Source organism: Mustela erminea, chromosome 6 (genome assembly GCF_009829155.1).
Source record: "Mustela erminea isolate mMusErm1 chromosome 6, mMusErm1.Pri, whole genome shotgun sequence".
NCBI lineage: Eukaryota > Metazoa > Chordata > Mammalia > Carnivora > Mustelidae > Mustela > Mustela erminea.
This window is the reverse complement of record NC_045619.1, coordinates 130,207,918-130,225,155: the sequence shown is the minus strand read 5'-3', so window position 1 is coordinate 130,225,155 and position 17,238 is coordinate 130,207,918. Positions and strand designations below refer to the sequence as shown.

General features: G+C 37.6%; 1 protein-coding gene across 14 annotated transcripts in view; it reads right to left on the bottom strand.

Moving 5' to 3' along the window:
• Positions 1-17,238, bottom strand: part of LOC116594363 (ankyrin repeat domain-containing protein 26-like) — a 636,289-nt gene that overhangs the window by 552,208 nt on the left and 66,843 nt on the right. For 7 of the 14 annotated variants that reach the window (XR_004287184.1, XR_004287183.1, XR_004287185.1 and 4 more), the window contains 2 exons: positions 16,216-16,244; positions 16,054-16,126 (listed from right to left, as the gene is read on the bottom strand). The exons of 2 other annotated variants lie outside the window; for them this stretch is intronic. Coding sequence is in view for 8 of the 12 variants with exons in the window: in XM_032349692.1 (XP_032205583.1) it covers positions 16,054-16,126; positions 16,216-16,244 (102 nt within the window). In the remaining 4 variants the exon portion in view is untranslated. Of the gene's footprint in view, positions 1-3,862; positions 4,012-10,387; positions 10,471-16,053; positions 16,127-16,215; positions 16,245-17,238 lie in introns of those variants that run through there. 5 more of the 14 variants (XM_032349687.1, XM_032349685.1, XM_032349688.1 and 2 more) reach the window with 2 other exon arrangements.

The window sequence follows — 17,238 nt, the reverse complement described above, 5'->3', positions numbered from 1 at the left end:
CACAAAGATAAACTCTAAATGGATGAAAGACCTCAATGTGAGACAGGAATCCATCAAAATCCTAGAGCAGCACACAGGTAGTAACCTCTTCGACATCAGCCACAGCAACTTCTTTCAAAACATGTCTCCAAAGGCAAAGGAAACAAAAGTGAAAATGAACTTTTGGGACTTCCTCAAGATAAAAACCTTCTGCACAGCAAAGGAAACAGTCAACAAAACAGAGACAACCCACAGAATGGAAGAAGATATTCAAAACTGACACTACAAATAAAGGGCTGGTATCCAAGATCTATAAAGTACTTCCCAAACTCCACACCCAAAAAACAAATAATCAAGTCAAAAAATGTGCAGAACAACAGACACATGAGAAAGTGCTCCACATCACTCAGCATCAGGGAAATACAAATCAAAACCACAATGAGATACCACCTCACACCAGTCAGAATGGCTAAAATTAACAAGTCAGAAAATGACAGATGCTGGCGAGAATGTGGAGAAAAGGGAACCCTCCTACACTGTTGGTGGGAATGCAAGCTGATGCAACCACTTCAGAAAACAGCATGGAGGTTCCTCAAAAAGTTGAAAATAGAGCTACACTACGACCCAGCAATCACACTACAGGGTATTTACCCTAAAGATACAAATGTAGGTATCCGAAGGGGCACGTGCAGCGGAATGTGTATAGCAGCAATGTCCACAATAGCCAAATGATGGAAAGAACCTAGATATCCATCCACACATGAATGGATAAAGAAGATGTGGTGTGTATATATATATATACAATGGAATACTATGCAGCCATCAAAAGAAATGAAATCTTGCCATTTGCAACAATGTGGATGGAACTAGAGGGTATTATGCTGCGCAAAATAAGTCAGTCAGAGAAAGACAATGATCATATGATCTCCCTGATATGAGGAAGTTGAGAGGCAATGCAGGGTGTTTGGGGGGTAAGAAAAGAATAAATGAAACAAGATGGGATCGGGAGGGAGACAAATCATAAGAGACTCTTAATCTCACAAAACTGAGGGTTGCCGGCGGGAGTGGGGTATGGAGAGGGTAGTTGAGTTACAGACATTGGGGAAGGTATATGCTATGGTGAGTGCTGTGAAGTGTGTAAACCTGGTGATTCATAGACCTGTACCCCTGGGGCTAATAATACATCATATTGTAATAAAAAAATAGAAAGTTATATTAAAAAACAGGCAGAAGACATGAACAGACACTTCTCCAAAGAAGACATACAAATGGCTAACAGACACATGAAAAAATGTTCATCATCATTAGCCATCAGGGAAATTCAAATCAAAACCACAATGAGATACCACCTTCCACCAGCTAGAATGGCCAAAATTAACAGGACAGGAAACAACAAGTGTTGGAGAGAATGTGGAGAAAGGGGAACCCTGTTACACTGTTGGTGGGAATGCAAGTTGGTGCAGCAGCTTTGGAAAATAGTGTGGAGGTTCCACAAAAAGTTAAAAACAGAGCTACCCTAAGACCCAGCAATTGCATTACTGGGTATTTACCCCAAAGATACAGATGTAGTGAAAAGAAGGGCCATATGCATCCCAATGTTCATAGCAGCAATGTCAATAGCCAAACTGTGGAAGGAGCAGAGGTACCCTTCAACAGACGATGGATAAAGAAGATATGGTCCATACATACAATGGAATATTCCTCAGCCATCAAAAAGGGTGAATACCAACATCTGCATCAATGTGATGGAACTGAAGGAGATGATGCTGAGTGAAATAAGTCAAACAGAGAAAGACAATTATGACATGGTTTCACTTATTTGTGGAACATAAGGAATAACATGGAGAACATTGGAAGGAAGGGGAAAATGAAGGGGGGGAAATCAGACGGGGAGATGAACCCTGAGAGACTATGGACTCTGGGAATCAAACAGGCTTTTGGGGGGGGCGGAATTTTAATGTGTATTTGTAAAACTCCTAGGTGTGTGCACATGAGAACAAACACGGGGATATGGATATTAGCTTAAACTTGCTGGGAGCATGCTACTTCTTAACTCACTTTGAAAAATCCAGTACGTTAAGAAAAAAAAAATCTTTACCATGCTGCTATGTATATGGAAAACACTATTACTTGCTAGAAGCAATAATCATCATTGTCATTATTAACAAGGACATTTTGAGCATTTTACTCCATAGTAGGAACTGCCAGAATGCTTTACATTGTGCATGACATGTTCCTCCTCATGGATGTTACTCTAGGAGGCTGGCTTCATTATTCCCATTTGACAGACAAAGAAACTGAGGTCCAGTGCTCTTATTATGTTAACAATAGGGGTGTCAGTGAAGACATGAAAGCTACTTCAATCCATCTCTTTAATGCACATGAATTGCCCTGTTGCCCTGTCCCTGTCCCTGACTCCACTCACCTATCTCCTATCCCCCTTAAAGGTTGAGAAACTTCGCCCAGCATCACCCCTCTGCCCCCAAGTCTAGGCTGGAGGACGCCCTCTCCCTCCCACCTCTGTAGCTCGGAGATGCCCATCACAGGCCTGTCCACATGCATCCTTCTCCTCAAGCAGGGGGGCTTTCCGGGGCAGGGACATAGTCCCCCAACTCCCCCTCCCCAGCCCTGAGCACACTCTGGGGTCTGAGCAACGCCTGTTGAGTAGATGAGTAGAGGAAGCGAATGCGGAAAGCAAGTCAGAATCAGAGTCTGGCATAGCTGGGGGCCTTGGGTGCTAGAGGTCACCCTGGCCTTGGGTTTAGTGATGACGCGTCTCTTTCCAAGGCCGCTGCTCTGAGCCTCTTCTCTCCTGCACCTGCACCAGCAGAGAGGAGGCTGAATAACACATACAGGGACGCGTCTGTTCTTCGGGAACCCCAAGGAATAGGAAGGAAAGTGTGGAAGCATCTTCAGGACAAGAACCACCCTTTATCTCATTTAGTTTTCCCAGCATCTACCTGAGACACTTGGTTTATGCATGTCGACTGACTTGCGGAACAAACTGAGGCCTTTAAAGGGGAGTGGGGTGGGGGAGTTGAGTGAGCCCAATGATGGGTATTAAGTAGGGCATGCATTGCATGGAGCCCTGGGTGTTATACACAAACAACGAATCACAGAACACTACATCAAAAACTAATGAGGCTATGGTGACTACCATAGCATAATTTAAAAAAAAGAAAAGAAAAAAAAATGCTGGGATAGAAAAATAAATAAGTAGATAAAAGTATTCCAAAATTTGCATAAAATATGACATCAAACCAAAAACTTTAAATATACTTTGTTAAACAATCAGTACCTTGTAGACCTAAACTCATTTTTTCAGTCGCATACTACATTGTTTTACAGGGGTGAAAATTTACTTCCCTATTGACAGATACTTAGACTATCTCCAACTTTTTTATATGAAATAATGCTATAATAAATATCCTTAACATGTCATATTTTTTATATATAACAATGTATAATAAATTTCCTTAGAATGTGTGTGTGTGTGTGTGTTTACACAAGTCGTGTTTTCCTATAGGATCTAGTCCTGGCAATGAAGCTCTTGGCATAAAGAGACAGAATATTTAAAGTTTTTGAAACACAATGCTAAATCACCCTTTAGAAAGGATTTACCAATTTTATTTAACAACAGTATATAAGAATGCCCTTTTCCTCACATTTGCTAACTTTGGTTGTTAATTTTTAAATAGAATATTTATCACTATGACTACAAAAATGGCATCTCATTATTTAAATTTTTCTGATTAGCACCCAAATTGAAACAGTCTTACTAAAAACCATAAAAATTTGTTAATCATGAATGTTAGTTCCAACTAGAGTTTGTTTTATAGGAAAATAATTATTACCTACTATTTAAATATTGCTATAGGCTTACCCATCAGATTCTTCATTTTCCGTAATAGGACATAGGTTGTTATCAGTTTTTCCACTCCCTATTGGATGCATTAGTCCAGCAGCAGCAGAAGCATATATGCTTTCTAATACTGCCGTTTCATCATTTTGGTGCCTCTTCGTTTCTTCAATCTTTAATGGAAGTTTGGTACAAAGGATAATCGTTACTAGTTTATTCATTAAAAAGAACTTTTTATTCATTTTTTATTCATGTTTTAAAGATTTTATTTATTTATTCATCAGAGAGAGAGAGAGAGCACAAGCAGGAGGAGGTGCCGGCAGAGGGAGAAGGAGGCTCCCTACTGAGCAGGGAGCCCAGTGCAGGACCCCATCCCAGGACCCTGGGATCATGACCCGAGCCAAAGGCAGGCTCTTAACCAACTGAGGTACCCCGGCATCCTAGAACTTTTTTCAATAATTATATCATTTGACTCTTAGTTTGCCGTAATTTTAATTCACAAAAATATTTTGTGGTTATCATTACAAGTAATTGCAATTTTTATAAATTCTGCTTCATTTCTATTTCAATAAAAAGAGAGGAACTGGGATGCATGGGTACCTTCGTGGATAAGTATCGACCATGCTCGAGTCCAGACCTGCTTCTCCTTCTGCCAGTACCTCCCCCTGCTTGTGTGTGCCTGCTCTCTCACTCTCTCCCTCCCTCTCACTCTCTGTCAAATAAATAAAATCTTTAAAATAAATAAATAAAATTAAAGTAGCAGAATTTTCCAAATTTTCAAAAAAGGGCTTTCTTAATTTTGTATTCACATCCATGCTTTTCTACCTAACATTCCCCACCCTACCCTATCTGATCAGCAGATAAAAAGAAATAAAAAGACAAAGACACAAAATTTGTGGTCTTCTGTCTTTACCATCTGGATTTTGCATAAATAGTCAGATTTAAAGGCTGTGACATTGTGGTGTTCCAGGAACAAACAGGAAGCTTTCCTCTTTTTGGACTGAGCTATTCTTTCCCCCAACTGCCTCTTATAATCCTTTTTCCATTTGGTCCCTAGGGTTACCAGTAAAGTGACAGTGTTCATTAAAATATATGATCCAAAGTCCACCACAACACACCAAAAAAAAAAAAAAAAAAAAAACCCAGAGTGTATCTGCTCTTAGTGCAGAATTCTGGTAACTAAGTAATGCTCCCCAAATTCCACATTTAGTAACCATAAAATTTTATAGGTAGAGGGTATAAAAGTAATTATCAACTTTAATCCCATTTTCTACTGATGGTGGGGATAAAACCAAAAAAGGTTAATGATTTGTCCAAAGTTCCTAAAGTGGCATTACCTAAGTTCCTAAAGTGGCATTTTATGGCACCAAAAGAGATGATATAATTCTTTAATGCCGAATCAGATAAGTTACCAAATTCATTAAATTACTCAGATACATTAAAAGTGTGACACTGGCACAGTAATTTAATACCTGAATTGGGGACGAGGTGCTTAGCTACTTTTTCTTTTAAAGAAGGATATCTCTATATTTATATCTGTTTTTTAAAATTCGAATCACCTCGAAAGTCAGTTTTCTCCCTTCCAGTTAAATACTGAAGGTTTGTTGAAGGTTTATGCTACTTACATTATAAAAATCCTACATGTCAAAATGGACCATACTTTATTAAACATAATATGAAGGTTTGGCTCAACAGAAACGTGTGAAAATGGTGATTAAAAAGAAAAAAATATGGAGGGGGTGCCTGGGTGGCTCAGTTAATTGGGCCTCTGACTCCTGATTATGGCTTAGGTCATGATCTTCGGGTCATGGGATGGAGTCCTGCATCAGGCTCCATGCTCAGTAGGAAGTCTGCTTCTCTTCCTCCCTATCTCTCCCTTTGCACCTCCCCCTGCTCATGCGCTCTCTAAATAAATAAATAAATCTTTATTATTTTTTTTTTTAACTTTTTTTTTTTTTTTTTTTTTGGATTTTATTTATTTATCAGAGAGAGAGAGGGGGAGAGAGCGAGCACAGGCAGACAGAATGGCAGGCAGAGGCAGAGGGAGAAGCAGGCTCCCTGCTGAGCAAGGAGCCCGATGTGGGACTCCATCCCAGGACGCTGGGATCATGACCTGAGCCGAAGGCAGCTGCTTAACCAACTGAGCCACCCAGGCGTCCCTAAATAAATAAATCTTTAAAAAGAGTCTGTTTAGGGGCACATGGGTGGCTCAGTCTGTTAAGCGGCTGCCTTTGGCTTAGGTCATGATCCCAGCGGTCCTGGGATAGAGTCTCACATCGGGCTCCCTGCTCAGAAGAGAGCCCGTCTCTCCCTCTTCCTCTGCCAGCTGCTCTGCGTACTTGTAGTCTCTTTCTATCTCTCTGTCAAATAATTAAATTTTTTAAAAAGCTTTAAAAAAAAGAATCTGTTTTAAAAACATGTGGAGAAAAAAAGTGACCATACAAATATTTGTTATTAAAAATATCTCAAAGTGATCGTGTTGGAATTCTAAATTCCAAGAGTGAGTGAAGCAGAGAAGACCACACATACTGAAACAATAAAAAGAAGCAATAAATAGATTGGTTTAGCTGAAATTTTTGTTTATATCCTCTTTCTTGTCCTTGTTTCTTTCCCATTTTATTGTTGATGTAAGTGCAATTTATATTTAAGCCAATAGATAGAAATGAAAACCCTAGAAATGGGACACCTGGGTGGCTCAGTGGTTAAGCTTCTGCCTTTGGCTCAGGACATGATCCCAGGGTCCTGGGATAGAGCTCCAGGTCAGGTTCCCTGCTCAGGAGAGTCTGCTTCTCCCTTTCTCTCTCCCTCTGCCTCTTCTCAACTCGTGCTCTCACACGCACACACATGCGCACGCACGCTCTCTCGCTCTCAAATAAGTTAAGCTTAAGAAAAAAATCTAGAAATTATTATATATTTTTTAAAATGTATTTATTTGGGAAAGAGATCATAAGGAGGAAGGGCAGAGGGAGAAGGAGAGAGAAACTAAAGCAGACTCCACGCTGAGTTAAGTGCCGAAGGCTGGGCTTGATCTCATGACCCTGACATCACAACCCACGCCAGAAACAAGAGTCGGATGCTTGACTGTGCCACCTGGGCGCTCCAAGATAACTGTATTTTTTAAAGCAATTTTCTTTACAGTTTTTGATTCATGAAGTCACAAGGTACAGAGCTAAATTAGTTTCCCAGTTCATATGCCACTTGGCAGACTGACAGAGAAACTTAAGGAAAACAAATCATAAGAATTTTTTCCTGCACTCCTACCATTTAGACAGCAGAAATCTATTTCTGAACACAATTACATATTTAGACAACTCTATATGATACACGAACCTTTTCATAACTAGAAAATCAAAATGGCTATCATTGATAAAGAAAAGAACAAAAGAGCAGCTCAAAGTGAACCTCTACCTCTTTTTGAAGTTCAATGTTTCTCCGTTCCAAAGACAGGAACTCTATCTGCAACGTGCCTATCTCATTCTTTTTTTTATTATTATTATTTTTTTTATTTTCAGTGTAACAGTATTCATTGTTTTTGCACCACACCCAGTGCTCCAGGCAATCCATGCCCTCTCCAATACCCACCACCTGGTTCCCACAACCTCCTACTGCCCGCCGCTTCAAAACCCTCAGATTGTTTTTCAGAGTTCATAGTCTCTCAGGGTTCACCTCCCCTTCCAATTTCCCTCAAATTCCTTCTCCTCTCCATCTCCCCTGTCCTCCATGCTATTTGTTATGCTCCACAAATAAGTGAAACCATATGATAATTGACTCTCTCTGCTCGACTGATTTCACTCAGCATAATCTCTTCCAGTCCTGTCCATGTTGCTACAAAAGTTGGGTATTCATCCTTTCTGATGGAGGCATAATACTCCATAGTGTATATGGACCACACCTTCCTTATCCATTCGTCCGTTGAAGGGCACCTTGGTTCTTTCCACAGTTTGGCGACCATGTGCCTATCTCATCCTTAAACTTTTTCACATCTTGCTGTAAATCTTCCTTTAGATACGCTTCTGTTGTTCTGTGACTACATGCTGGAGAACTCCCATTTTCTAATTTGGGATCCATACTTCTATAGTTATTAGTACTGTCATTAGCTGCATATAATGGCTTCTAGAATAGGTCTTTTGTTTTCTTCTAAGTGTTTGTAACAGCAGAAATACTGTGCCTTTTGACTCTTTCGTCTTATCTCACTGAAGCAGGCAAGCCAAGAATCAAAACGGCTTCCTGGATTGCTAGACTGAGGTATACAGCCAATGTCTGATTTACAACCAGTGCTAGTTTGGTTTATACTTTTTGCCATCTGCATGTCAAACTCTCTGTCTTCTTTCACTTCAAATGTAACCCATGGGTTCCTTACTTTTTTCTCTATCACCATCAAAACTCTCATTTTTGTTAAAAATCTGCTCAAAGTCTGATTTGTTATCATTTTCAGAGTCTGATTTATTTTCACTTAAGGAAAGATCAGAAGATGACCGGCAACTACAATCCGAGGATGAATGAGAAAGAACGACATTTTTGAGTCTAGACTCTTTCTGCTCAGGTAATGCCCGAAGTGTGACAAAGACAGGCACTGCAAATACATCTTTTTTCTCAAAATCAAATCTATCATTTGTCAAATTAGAAGGTATTTGCGTTAAGTTTGCTCCTTCTTTAAAGGGACCATATAGTGACTCTTCTTTAGGATAAGCAGTAATTTTGTTTTTTTTGTTTTTTTTGTTTTTTTTTTTCAAAAATTTCACCACACTTCTGCTTTAACTCTCTGGTGATGAGTTTTAACTTATTTTCCACTCTAATTTTCTTGTTTGGTCCACATGTCCTCATACTTTTGAACAGAAGGATGTTCTGAATATAAAAATATATCATCCTCTCGATCACATTCCTTATTCATTCCTGGTTCTTGAGCCATTTTTGAGAGATACAAAAGTTAAATTGCTGTGTTTGATTTTCAGATGTCCTTTCTGTCAGCATACATGTTTGTAAAATAACTTTATCCTTAAGTAATCAAGTAAAGAAAAAATTAGAAAATAATTAAAATTTAACTGTTAAATTTCTTAATCTATGTTAAACTGCTCCCAAGTCACTGGATTATAACTAAGAAGTAAAAAAACAACTTGCCCTAGCCTGAAACAGAAGAAAAACATAAATCCATAAACTTAACTTTGTCAGTTTTTTTAAGCTAAACAATTCATTACATGTTACATCTACCAAAAAATGAATGAGATGATTTTCAATGTTACAAACTTAAAAACATTTTATCTTGCCATATCTTAAACAGTGAGCCCCAATAGTGCATTTGAAAATTTTTTTTAAGATTAATGACTAAAGGGGGCACCTGGGTGGCTCAGTGGGTTAAAGCCTCTGCCTTCTGCTCAGGTCATGATCCCAGGGTCCTGGGATCGAGCCCCACATCGGGCTCTTTGCTCAGTGGGGAGCCTGCTTCCTCCTCTCTCTCTGCCTGCCTCTCTGCCTACTTGTAAGCTCTGTCTGTCAAATAAATAAATAAAATCTTAAAAAAAAAAGATTAATGACTAAAGAATAGGCAAACTTATTATTAGGAGCCAAAAATCAATAAACATCAATCAGAAAGAAAAATAAATTCCTAAATTTTAATTCAAATTATATACTATGATAGTGTTATACATCACTCTAAATTATCTGCCTGCATCTAGCAATTGTAACGTCCACTGAGAGTGGATAAGAAAAATGTTAATAATATTTACAGATTCCCTATACTGAAATGAAATAACTGAAAAAGTACCTGTTTATTACCCAACTACAAAGGTCCCATCCTGGAAGGTGTGATTCTGCAATAGGCAATTGTGTTGATTTTATGACCCTACTCTCTGAAGTCAACTACACAGAGATCACAAGGCAAAATAAATCTTTAATCTTGGCATTAGTGACAGGCAATACAGAACTGCACATTTTGAGCCACTGAGAACTGCACATTAAGAACCACCAAGAACCACTCCTTCCACATGAGTCTAAGTCAGTAGTCATCATTGTTATACTGCTCATAAATTCAACTGCTTAAACATACGGTTCAGTATTTGATGTTACCTTTTTAGCATGTAAAAACTTACAAAAATGAAAGAAGCAAACAATATTCAGGAATTTTTTTTGGTCCAATTCCAAAGATAAAGTTTAACTATAAGTTACTATAAATTCTAACCATCTTTTAAATTTGGTAACTTGTAAAATTTTATAAAAACTAAATATTAAATTATAATCTATCAACTTCAATACGTTCAAAGGTAATTTCAATTGAACTATGTTACATTTTTTTTAAGATTTTATTTATTTATTTGACAGACAGAGATCACAAGTAGACAGAGAAGCAGGCAGAGAGAGAGAGAGGAGGAAGCAGGCTCCCCGCTGAGCAGAGAGCCTGATGTGGGGCTCGATCCCAGGACCTCGGGATCATGACCTGAGCCAAAGGCAGACGCTTTTACCCACTGAGCCACCCAGGCGCCCCAAACTATGTTACATTCTTAAAGCAGGGAAAACAATATAAAACTGGAAATTTAAATTTAAATTTGTATATACCTGTAGGTGTTTATTTTCACTTTCACTAAGACTTTCTTCCTCTTCTTCTGTTGTCATTTCTAAGTCTAGTTCTGCTGAAAAATCTGTATGTTTAATTAAAATGGACAAATTAGAATGGTTAGATAAAAGCTATAACCTTCATAAAAATAGAAAACAACATCTTATCAATTAAGAGTTTAAATTAAACTTAATCTTTAGCTGAATATTTACTTTAAGAAATACTTTTCATTATCAAAAACATCAACAAACCATTTGGGAAATACTAAATGTCACTAGGTTAAAGGCATACAAACACCTCAAAGATTCATTCACAAATTCACCCACCTAACACCAATGAACAAAACAATCAGAAACAAAATTTTTAAATGCAGCAGAAAGATATAAAATCAAAACAGACTATGCTTTACCTTGTTACAGTACCTCTTAAACAACACTCTAAGCTTCAACTACAACATTATTCATGGTTTCCAAAATTACTAGTATTTTTTATGCCATTATCAGTGTACAATCTTCCTACAGGTGTATTTACCTGATGAGTGTAAACATTCCTAAAATGTTTTCCTCTACTACTTGACAAATTTCATCACATCTTATAGGACACAGACTGCTACATAAAGTCATCCTTGACTAAGGCTACCCTTCCCTAGATAAACAGATCTCTTTCTTTGGGGCTATGTTAGTACCATACAGATTTTTCTAGTGTATCTTCACCACCTGAACTGTAAGTTACATATATATATACATATATTTTCTTTTCTTTTGTTACTAGACTGTATGGGACAATCTCTCTCTCTTAAAAGAGAAGGGGGGGAGGAGAAGAGGGAGAGAAAATTTTGACCAGGCTCCATGCACAGCACTGAGCCCCACACAGGGCTTGATCTCACAACTCTGAGGTCATGACCTGAGCCAAAATCAAGAGTTCGACAGTCAACCGACTGAGCCCCCCAGGGGTCCCTGTATGGGACAATCTCATAAATCATCTCTGTGTAAACACTCTCTATTTTACTCAGTAATTATTTACCGAGTACCCAGTAAGTGCTAGGTACCCAGGTTTAAAGAAGCATGTAGATAAAAGGTGTCAGGAATGGATTTTGTAGAGATAATGCCTGAACTGAGACAGCAACACTGAGGTCAGACAGATTCAAAGGGGCTAGAAGGCGGAAAATGGGGGGAGTATACAAGCCCGTAGTAAGACAAGGGAGAGACGCACACAACAGGGTAAATATCTGTCTAAAATACAGGAATCAAAGAGGAAGACATCAAAAGCAGTTCAGAATGCCAGAGAAAAGGACAGACGGTAGAAAGGGTTGGAGAGCTTAGCAGAACTCAAAATTATGAAAGCTTTATATGTAATTTTAAGATACCTGGACACAAACATATTTTCAACAATGGTTAACAGTCGTATTTGCATTTGAGACAGATCACTCTAAATGCTGTGGGGAGGGATGAATTTGAGGGGCATTGTAATAAAAGATGGGAGATGAATGAGAAGGCACTGATGCAAAATAAAGATGAAGCACACCTGAACTGACAGAATCATTCTAGAAATATTGAGGATATAAAATTATCAGGGCCAGTACGGAATAAATCTATATTAAATGAATAAACACACAATCTTGGGTCCCAACTTTGCTCATTACTTTACAAAAGGCATCAAGTGGGAATTATTCTACATGAACTGTTTTAAGTATTTATTTTATAACTTTTCTGTTCCATATCTTCCTGTGTTACAGGAACCTGTGGGTGCTTTGTTTTAAAAGCCCTGCTTCTTGGATCCACCAAGCTCATGAGGAAGTAACAGGAACAAGTCACTTGTATAGGTAAATAACTTTGAATTTATTGTCTGCATTCACTAGTCTAGGAGATAATTGAAAATCTTTTGAAAAATATACTGTTAATTCTACAAGTAAAGAAAGAACATAAAACTACAGGGGTGAAAAAAATACTCTACAATTTATTACTACCGATCTGATCATGACTGATAAAAGCCACTGAGTTAACTGGTACCTAAAGTAGAGCACATATTAGATATGGTTAATCAACAGACTGAGTATATCAGGAAAATATTATTTTTAAATGATATAGTACTCCTTAAAACCAATATTTCACCTATTCATCAAAATTAATGAAGGGGGGCACCTGGGTGCCTCAGTCAGTTAAGTGGCTGCTTTCAGCTCAGGTCATGATCCCAGAGTCCTGGGATGGAGTCCTGCATCGGGCTCCCAGGTCAGTGGGGATTCTGCTTCTCCCTCTGCCCCTCCTCCCACTTTTTCTCTCAATCTCTCTCAAATAAATAAAATCATTAAGTAATAATAATAATAATAAAGGGGCATCTGGGTGGCTCAGTGAGTTAAGTGTCTGACTCTGGATGTCAGCTCAGGTCATGATCTCAGGGTCATGAGATTGAGCCGCACATCAGACCTCATGCTAAGAAAGAAGCCTGCTGCTTGGGGTTCTCTCCCTCCTTCTCCTTCACTCCCACTTTCTTGCTCTCTAAAAAGATAAAATAAAAATAATAAAACAAGGAGACAGACTCCGCATACACAGTTGAGAAGATGGTACTATATAGTAAATTCTCAATGACTCCCATTATTGCTGGGAAAGCCAACTATAAAATAAAGTCATACAGAATATAGGAAATATTTTAATATTTGGTTTGGGAAGCTGCTTTTTCTAGTTACATTGAATATAATTTGACCAATACTTGTGAATTTAAAGCTATAAAAATAAAGCTAAGAAGCTGTGTTTTCAATAAGCAATCTTTAGACCTCTACCTAAGTATTCTCAGCTGGGCACAAACTTCTAAAAATAATCCTGCTACCCACTCTCAGTGAATGTTAAAAAATAGCCTAAAAGAAATTACTTTCTCCTAATTCTTTTTTTTTTTAAGATTTTATTTATTTGTTTATTTGACAGACAGAGATCACAAGTAGGCTGAGAGGCAGGGAGAGAGAAAGGAGGAAGCAGGCTCCCAGTTGAGCAGAGAGCCTGATGCGGGGCTAAATCCCAGGACTCTGAGATCATGACCTGAGCCGAAGGCAGAGGTTTTAATCCACTGAGCTACCCAGGCACCCAACTTTCTCCTAATTCTTATTCCTAAATTGCTTTGGTTAGAAGAAGAATGCAAATGTCCTGCTAAAAGAGACTGTTTGTAGGTTGCATAAAAGGAGTAAACACAAAGTAAATTTTGTCACAAAATTATTTTTGAAAAATCAAAACTATGGTGAGGTCATGGAGAGGTTGAATTCTCTATGCTTCTTCATTACCTTCTTTGTGCTCTCTGTTTCCTGGTAGCTGTGATTCGCACACATGATGGAGTTTAGAATTTTCTAACATAAACACAACTCCAATATTATTAATCCTTTTTCTTTTATTTTAAATATTTTATTTATTGATTTGACAGAGAGAGAGAGAGAGATCACAAGTAGAGAGGCAGACAGAGATCACAAGACAGAGAGGCAGGCAGAGAGAGAGGGAAGAAGCAGGCTCCCTGCTGAGTAGAGGGGCTCGATCCCAGGACCCTGAGATCATGACTCCCGCCGAAGGCAGAGCCCTATCCCACTGAGCCACCTAGGAGCCCCTTATTAATCCTTTTTTTAATCTATTAAGGGTATCTGTTTAAACTCTGTGGATGCCGACCACATTTTGGTCACCGACTGTAATACAGACGGGCGTTTATCATCAACTTTCAAATCCCTGGATCTTTGACAAATTGTACTATTTTGGTTCAGACCAGTAGACTTCCAATTGGACAAATCTAAAAAGCAAAGTTGATTTATTAGAATGTAAATAATAATACAAACTTGACTAATTTGTATAAATTCTTTTGTCAGAGAAGCAGTCCCATGTTCTGCTCTTCTCCCAGACGTATTACTACTCATTCATAGCTTATTGTATTTTAAAGGTCCTATACTTGCCATTCACACAGATGAATTTAGCTGCCTTTCATTTTTTGTATTCTCTAGTATTACATAGTTTAATTTACTCACCATGCTCTATTACATATTCAGTATTCCATAAGAGTTTTTGTTCAATAATGACTAAGATTTACCAGGTTATAAAATTGTGGGTAACAAAATTTATTTCTAACCATTTATTTTATGTTTAAAGATTTTATTTATTTATTTGACAGAGATCACAGGTAGGCAGAGAGGCAGGCAGACAGAGAATGGGAAGCAAGCTCCCCGCTGAGCAGAGAGCCTGATGCGGGGCTCCATCCCAGGACCCTGGGATTATGACCTGAGCTGAAGGTAGAGGCTTTAACCCACTGAGCCACCCAGGCGCCCCTTTATTTTATGTTTAAATACATACTGTCTATTCCAAAGACATGCATTTTAAAAAAAAACTTTTAATGAATGGTACTTCTTAAACTACAATGAGACTATCTTTCCTCAATACACCAATATCTTCAGAAATCTTAAGTCTTAGACAAACTAAGTTTATATGAGAAAAGAAAGCCTTGGGGAATGTAATCATTTCCATGTAAAAACAGGCCAAGTCTCAGACCACACTAGATCCAAAAACTACAGTGCCATGAAACAGAAAATGAATATATAATAAAAATATTTTCCTTTTTTTAAAACAAGATTGTCTGACTTATACCTCTTAAGTGAAGGTAAAAAGCAAGAAATGCAGGAATGAAACCTTAATGCCCATTTCATCAAAAGGGCCCTGTTATCACTTTGAATCCATGAACCCTGTACATGATTTAAAACAGTTCTCCCACGTCATCTGAGAATCCACAGAGTTCCAGGATCCATCCATTCACAGGATCCAAGAGGTCAAAACTATTTTCACAACAATGATAAATGATATTTGACATTTTCACTCATTCCCTTCTTTAGTGTATGTTGAAGTTTTCTGAACATACAATACGTGATAGTATCACAACTTGCATGATTAATGGGTCATAGCTATAATGGCTAACAAAGTATGATCGTATTTGCTTCTTTATAAATGTTTGTTTTAATTTCTACTATTGTAAATATCAACAGATGGAACGCACTTAAACAGAAGTTCTCTGGAATTCCCAATAATTTTTTAAAAGTATAAAAGGACCCTCAGGCCAATGAGTTTCAGAATTTCTGTTGTAAAGGATTATGTCTACCAAATATTAAGATAGAACTACCAAAAAAAAAAAAAAAACTTACTTCCCGCATTTCCAATAATCAAACACACCACAGACACATACACACACACACACACACAAATCTGCTAATCAGAATATCTGTCTGGCTTAGATGATGAATATCGACACTAAGATGAAATAAACTTAAAACACAATTCACGTTAGCAAATGAAGCTAGACTCTAAGTTCAGAATTCAGATAAACATTGTAAACACCAGAAAAAGGTTAGAGTCTAATAATTAACTTCTGGAAGCCCTAGGAATTAAAGGGGTTCCAAACTGGGAACATTAGGAATTTAAATAAAAGTAGAAACTTGAGCTGAAGCTTACATTTTTAAAATCTCTTCATCTTACACTTGTAAATATCTTTTGTTCAAACATGGATATCAGCAACATCTACCTTTTAATATCAAATACTTCACTTAAAATTGCCAAAAAAAAAAAAGGAATTCAGAATAAAAAGACTGTGATCATTTGAGCATTTCAAATATTTTTTACTGTACTACTTTCCACAGTTAAATTTCTATTGTAAAATTTACCTGATTCGGATGTTTCTTTTTCCTCCATTTCTCCTGGTTTATTAGGAAGAGAATGGTTTACTTCAACACCAGGCTGAATGGGTATTGAAAGAACACAATTAAGACAATGTACATTTAATACAATCTGTAGTTAAAATTTCAAAATAAAAGTATAAGTTTTACCTTCAAGTAAGAATATTTTCCTGGAGAATCTAAAAAGCAAAAGGGACATATATTTAATTATATGTAAATATGAGAGCCAACTGAACATTTCTGAAGTTGGTACTAAGCTGAATCCTTGTGCCTGGCTCTGATTACATTAGGTTTTGGTGTTCTGTTTCTGGAGACAGGAAGGTAGGTTGGGAAGAAAAGCAATTTCTAATGAGAGAATAATCATGACCCTGAGTGGACAAACGAGAAAGCCAATGGTACTATGCTACATCACATCCTTAAGGTAGTACAACAGAATCATTTATACCATTAGACTGTTAAGTATTTACCATGTTCTTCAATTTCTTCCATAAGTTAGGCAGTACACACTTCTGATGACAGTTCTACTGAACACATAATTGAGTTATCATCAGAGAAAGTGTTATGAATTGATCAGCTTGGATATACACTTTTAGGATAATAGATACTGAAAGTACTCATTTTAACTCAGACCCATGTGGGCTACTGGTATGCCTACATTTGTTGTACCCTCTAGTTTAGCCATCTTAAAGTTTCTTGATCCGCCACTCAAGAAGGTATATAAAACACATCTAAGAAATAATGTACAATAAGCTTTCACTGTGGAAATATGATTACCAAAACGGGAAAAAAAATCTATTTAAATGATACAGAACTCTTAGGTACTGAAAATCCTTTGTATTTCAGAATCAGTGTCACACTTACTGATAATAACAATTTTAGCATTTAGGGAACCAACCCTATAATTTCTTTTGTTTCGAAAACTACTATGATTTGGTAGATCTTATCTTTTTTTATTTTTTAAAGATTTTACTTATTTATTTATTTGTCAGAGAGAGAGAAAGCCCAAAAGGAGGCAGAGTGGCAGACAAAGGCACAGAGAGAAGTGGGCTTCCTGCTGAGAAAGGAATCCCATGTGGGACACGATTCTAGGAACCTAGGATCATGACTTGAGCCGAAGGCAGCAGCATAACCAAGTCAGCCACACAGGCAACCCAAGATCATGTCAGACTTTAA